The sequence below is a fragment of the Denticeps clupeoides genome, chromosome 16 (assembly GCF_900700375.1).
Source record: "Denticeps clupeoides chromosome 16, fDenClu1.1, whole genome shotgun sequence".
NCBI classification, from domain to species: Eukaryota; Metazoa; Chordata; class Actinopteri; order Clupeiformes; family Denticipitidae; genus Denticeps; species Denticeps clupeoides.
Window position 1 is genome coordinate 1102252 of NC_041722.1, and position 5721 is coordinate 1107972.

Genomic DNA, 5721 nt, shown 5'->3' on the forward strand with positions numbered 1-5721 from the left:
GAATGGCTGTGTCTGACCATTTTGAAATGTGCATTTTGAATTAATCACGTTTGTTTTGACAGTTTAAATTTTCAATAAAATCTATACAACAAATTGCCATTTCATATCAATTCTTTGATTTTAAATGTCCTTCATGGTCTGTGATAGAGAACTTGTGGAAAAACTACTGTAATGCTTGATTCAGTGTACCAGCTGATCATAACTGATACAGACGAAACAATGTACAACAATTATCCATTTTCTTTCTTGAAGTAGGTGAGTTTCATGGGGAATTTCTAAGATTAACAAGCATGATCACTTGTATTGCATTTAATCAGTCAAATCTACAATATGGTGTAAACCTCAAAATTGTAAATCAAAGATGATTATTTGGAACTCTTAAGTCGCTATATCTTAGTTTGTCTCCCACAATGACTGGCTTCCAGCAGTTTACATCACCTGTGGATCAGCAGCTACAGGCTCTGCACACTAACACAGTTTTAGCAGTAGTAATAATAAGTCCTGTATTACAAGGTAAGTTAGTAGGATGTGTTTTATTTAAAGCAAGTTTAATTGCACAAAACTATTTCTTAAGCACATGGCCTTTCTGGCATATTTAACAATGTACTTTGTAAAAAAAAAAAAAAAAACATTTTTACTCTAATAAAATGCACACCTGCTTTGCCAGTACACAAAATTCCAATAGTGAACTTTAAATCAAAGGTAATCAGAACTGAATAAATTAAACAAATAGGAATGAGAATGTGGTCACCAGGAGGAAATAAATGGCACACTATGATTACAGGTAGAGGAGGATCTACGTGGAGTCATATGAAACCAGGGAAAAGACAGTGTGCGGCTTGAGCCGCTCTGCTCCACTCAGATCCTTCAGCTCCACCACCACCAGACAGTCCAACACCACAGCCTGCTGCACCTTCAGCAGTTCACATGCAGCACACAGGGTTCCTGTAGGCACAAGAAGAAGTATGTTGCTTCCATTTTGCAGCATAGTGTACAGTCAAGGCCAAAGGTTTCGAGAATAACACAAATAATGTTTTTCACAGAATTTACATTGTAGAGTATATGCAAATTGCCATAATGTTATGGAAGAGTGATCAGACCCTCTTTGCCATGAAAATGAACTCAGGGTGCCCAAGAAGTCATGTAAGCACCAGGACCGTTTCCTAAAGATTATTCAGCTGCGGGATCAGGGTGCCACCAGTGCAGATCTTGCTCAAGAATGGCAGCAGGCAGGTGTGCATGCAAACTCTAAGCACTGATTATAAAGGAATGGGTTGCCATCAGTCAGGATGTGGTGCAGAAGCTGATTGACAGCATGCCACAGTGAATTGCCGAGGTCTTGGAAAAAAAGGGCCAATACAGCAAATATAACTGTTTGGTTAAACTTGATGTAATAGTCAATAAAAGCCTTTAAAACATAATTATACTCCAATACACCACAGAAACAACTGAGAAAAAGATCTAAAAACACTGAAGCAGCAAACTTTGTGAAAAAAAGTATTTGTGTCATTCTCAAAACCTTTGGCCTTGGCTATACTTCAGCTAATGTCGCAATCTCTCTCTCACCACCAGTAGCCAACAGGTCATCAATCACCAGCACCTTCTGCCCTGGAGCGATAGCATCCTCTTGTATTTCAGCATCAGCCTAGAAATGGGAAACCTTTGGAATCTGCTTTCTACTGACATTTGCTTTTTCATTCTCTGCTTCAACAATCAGACTCACCTTCCCATATTCTAGGTCATAAGACAAGGATTTAACAGGACCAGGAAGTTTCCCCTTCTTCCGAACCAGAACAAATCCCACTCCCAGCCTCTGAGCCAGCAGTGGCCCGAACAGGAAGCCACGGGCATCAAGACCTAAACCCACCAGCAGACAGACGAAGAGACGATTTTCACCATGAAAAGCATCAGATTTCAGCTAGCACAGGCTAGTAAAAAATTTACATATTTAGAAGGACTTGATACCTACAGTTTCCTGTAGGTATCAAGCTCTAGCTGCAATCCTGCAAGCAAACCAACCAAGTCATCTGTCATGGCTGCCCACTGCTCACCAAGGTGATGGCTTCCCAGGCTGAAATGAATTCACTCACCGACTATGAGATCAACAATAGGATGCTTCTTCCTAACGTATTCCTCAAACAAGTCGGTGACAGCAGCAGTGCACTTTGGATCTTTCAGTATGGGACAGATATCCCTGTGAAGAGCAGGAATAAAGCGCACATAAACAATCGAAGTTCAACACCAATCTAAAAGCACAACAGTCATGTGATCGTTCTGATAAACTACCTGAATAGAATCCCTTTAATCGGAAAGTCGGGAAATCCTCGTAATCGCTGGGTTATTAGCTCCAGTTTTTGCGCTCTGCTGCTTTCTGCCATGTTGTTTCAAACTGGAACTGACGGCGCTGCTCAAATCTTCCTCTCCGACATCAGGAGAAATATAGGTGAAATTCTCTTTCCCCCTTTCTCGAATGTGCTTTGAAAACTGTTTTTTTTTCACTAAAGCCTGCTTATAATAAATATAACTGTACACACCGCTTTGTTTCTTAATTTGCTCGAGTAAAGAACTACAAATCCCATGATGCCTACAGTGAGTTTACGAAAGCACCAGCGCATGCGTATTATGGAGATTGAACCCTGCCAAAACTGTCCACAAATGCCCAATAATTAGCAAATGAAATGAGTGGCATCCACAAATGAAACTTGATTCGGAAATATGGACACCATGCAATAGCTTTTAGACAAATGCAATGCTTTTTGCAAATACAAAAGACCGTTATTTTGCATGTGTACATCACTGGTTTTATATTTACAACCCAGCAACACCTTATATTTGTGGACCGCGGGCACAATAAGGGTAAGCCGTTCCACAACTGAAGAGCTCTATAGGAGAAAGATCTGCTCCGTGGAGTCATATGAAACCAGGGAAAAGACAGTGTGCGGCTAGAGCCTGTCTGCTCCACTCAGATCCTTCAGCTCCACTACCACCAGACAGTCCAACACTGTTGATCGCGTGGCGGGTCATAAATAACCAAATTTTCACACTGCGGGGCCAGACCATTTAGAGCTTTATAGGTCAAAAGTAATATTTTGTAATCAATCCTAAATTTGATGGGTAGCCAGTGCAGTAATTGTAGGACTGGGGTGATGTGGTCATATGTCCTAGTTCTACTTAGAACTCTGACTGTAGCATTCTGAACTAGCTGGAGTTTACTCATGCACCTATTAGAGCATCCAGACAGTAATGCGTTGCAGTAATCTAACCTTGATGTAATAAATGCATGGACCAACTTTTCTGCATCGTGCATTGAGATCATGTTTCTTATATTTGCAAAATTTCTAAGGTGAAAGAATGCTATCCTAGTGATATTATTTACATACGAATCGAATGCAAGATCTGTATCAATGAGGACACCTAGATCCTTTACTTGGTGAGATAGAAAGGCTATCAAGAGTTCTGATGTAATCAGCCAGCTAACGTCAGCCAAGTACAAGAACTTCTGTCTTATCAGGGTTTAACAGAAGAAAGTTGGTGATCATCCACTGTCTAATGTCCTTCAGACAATTCTCTATTCTGTTCAGCTGCTGCCTCTCATCTGGCATTGCTGATAGATACAACTGTGTGTCGTCAGCATAGCAATGAAAGTTAATACCATGTTTGTGAATGACGTGACCTAAAGGTAACATGTATAAGGAAAATAGTAACGGACCTAGGACAGAACCTTGTGGAACACCAAACTCCACTTTACTATGTGTAGATGAATCACAATTGATGTCCACAAACTGATACCGATCGGTCAGATATGATATGAACCATACAAGGGCTATTACCTTGTATGGACCACTGGTATTTTGCTTGTTGGCTTTTTAAATACTCAGCCAAGTCCCCATATGCACACAACACAGCATGCTGACTGCCACCGCACCACATCACAATTGTGCTGGTATTTAACTTTCAATCTTATAATGCTCACAAGAACACTTTGAAATGTGTCTACGTCATAAGGTTTATTATTTCATTATTTTATTGTCAAGGAAAGAGCTTTCTTAGTGACTACTATAATGCTGTAATTGTAGCTAATTAAAAAGCTAAAAATCATGTCATTTAACCTGCTTGCTGTGACTGGAAGACGTAAACAAATAGAGCAAACATTTCCTTTACCATTTCTTTTTTTCCTCAATGTGTGTCACACTAAAATGTCACACTATGTCAATGTCACACTATGTCACTCTATGTCAAACAAACAGATTAAAATTTTAGTCAAAGACAACACAAAATGCTTTTTAAAAGTGACTGATTTTATTATTAATTAAGACAGGTCAGCGGAGGATTTTGTTGGAACATTTGTATGAAAAATATTTCTGTCATTTTCTGATAGAACAATGCTGACTTTAAAGTGGCCTGTTGAAGTGTGGACTTTATTGTTGCAGTGTGTTTACAGGTAAAGCTCAGGAAGTATATTCATAGCAAATCTTTCAGAAAACACAGAAGACTGTGCTTAATTTGGTGAATGAGCAAGAAAGTATGTTCAAACTCTTCCTTCTTGCTGTAAAAAAAAATAATTTACGATTCTTGCTTTAATGATTCACTGTAAGTGTAACTTTGCATACATTCAATCCATTCTACCTTTTATGCAGTGCTGGTACATGTAGGAATTCAGCTCACGCCTCTTCTTCTCCACAACCACGCACATGTACAAGTGTCCATGTTATGGACGAAACCAAAAGGACAAATATGTTTAAATGTACAGTTATGGAACAGGGCAAGTTGTTCCACCAGTTAGGGACAACAAAATAGAATAGATTCACTTGAGATCGGAGACCCCTTGAAGAGGGATCTGTCATGGCTGCCCACTGCTCACCAAGGTGATAGGTTAAAAGGAGAGGACACATTTTGTTGAGCGCACCGTGTGCTGTGTTGCAGTGTATCACATAATTTTCCAGACCAGTCTTCAAGGTGAGGCATCATCATCTCCTTATCTTTGGCATGTCAAAAGAAGACGAAAACACAATGTATTACAGATAATTCTTACATGTAACCTTATGTAAGAATATGTAACATTTTAGAGCATTGCAAATCACATCTATGTACTTACAGCACTGAAGTGAAACGGCTCACCCAAAAAAAATGTACAGGGCATACTTATAAGAGAGGAGAAGGAAATTGGAGGCAAAATCTTAATTATGTAAATATTGTTACTACATAACACTTATCGAATATGCAAACACTGTTTAAACATTTAATGTTGTTCTTTTTTTCTTACCATCAACATGAATTATAACTAAGAATTTACACTGTTATGCAAGAAAAAAAATACAACAAACCATACTGCTAAATTTCGAAAACTCACAAACACACCATGGCAAGCAGAGCAAAAATAGTGAAAAATCATTCACATAAATTTAGCCATGTATAACTACTTATACGCTGCAATCCATCTAGAATAATTACATAAACAAAACTGCACTTACCTTTACTAATGGTGATTCGCAGCTGTTCACACAACCCATTAATAGCCGCCCTTGTGGCCTTCCTTTAGCACAACAAGAGGCATACAACAAAGCTGCGTGGAGCATCCTAGGCTAATATAAGAACAGTCCAACAGACCCTGGTCAGAGCCCAAAAAACGGAGACTGGCATATATATAATATGTGTGTGATGTACAAGTCTGAATAAACTCACATTCAAGCACCTTTTTACTTTCAACATAATTAATTTTAT

General features: G+C 39.0%; 1 protein-coding gene across 1 annotated transcript; it reads right to left on the reverse strand.

Annotated features, from left to right (window-relative positions):
* Positions 1 to 514: 514 nt before the first annotated feature.
* aprt (adenine phosphoribosyltransferase) lies at positions 515 to 2604 on the reverse strand. Its single transcript, XM_028956842.1, has 5 exons — positions 2287 to 2604; positions 2091 to 2194; positions 1724 to 1857; positions 1567 to 1645; positions 515 to 945 (listed from the first exon to the last, which is right to left on the reverse strand). The coding sequence occupies exons 1-5, from the start codon at positions 2376 to 2378 to the stop codon at positions 797 to 799; spliced, it is 558 nt and encodes a 185-aa protein (XP_028812675.1). The 5' UTR covers positions 2379 to 2604; the 3' UTR covers positions 515 to 796.
* Between the last annotated feature and the right edge of the window lie 3117 nt (positions 2605 to 5721).

Excerpts from the sequence above, each read along its gene's own strand:
- aprt (XM_028956842.1), bottom strand. The coding sequence starts at position 2,378 with ATGGCAGAAAGCAGCAGAGCGCAAAAACTGGAGCTAATAACCCAGCGA. Across the intron at positions 2,195-2,286 it reads ATTAAAGGGATTCTATTCAG|GGATATCTGTCCCATACTGA; the intron begins GTAGTTTATCAG and ends TGCTCTTCACAG. Across the intron at positions 1,858-2,090 it reads TATTGTTGATCTCATAGTCG|GTCTTGATGCCCGTGGCTTC; the intron begins GTGAGTGAATTC and ends TGGTGGGTTTAG.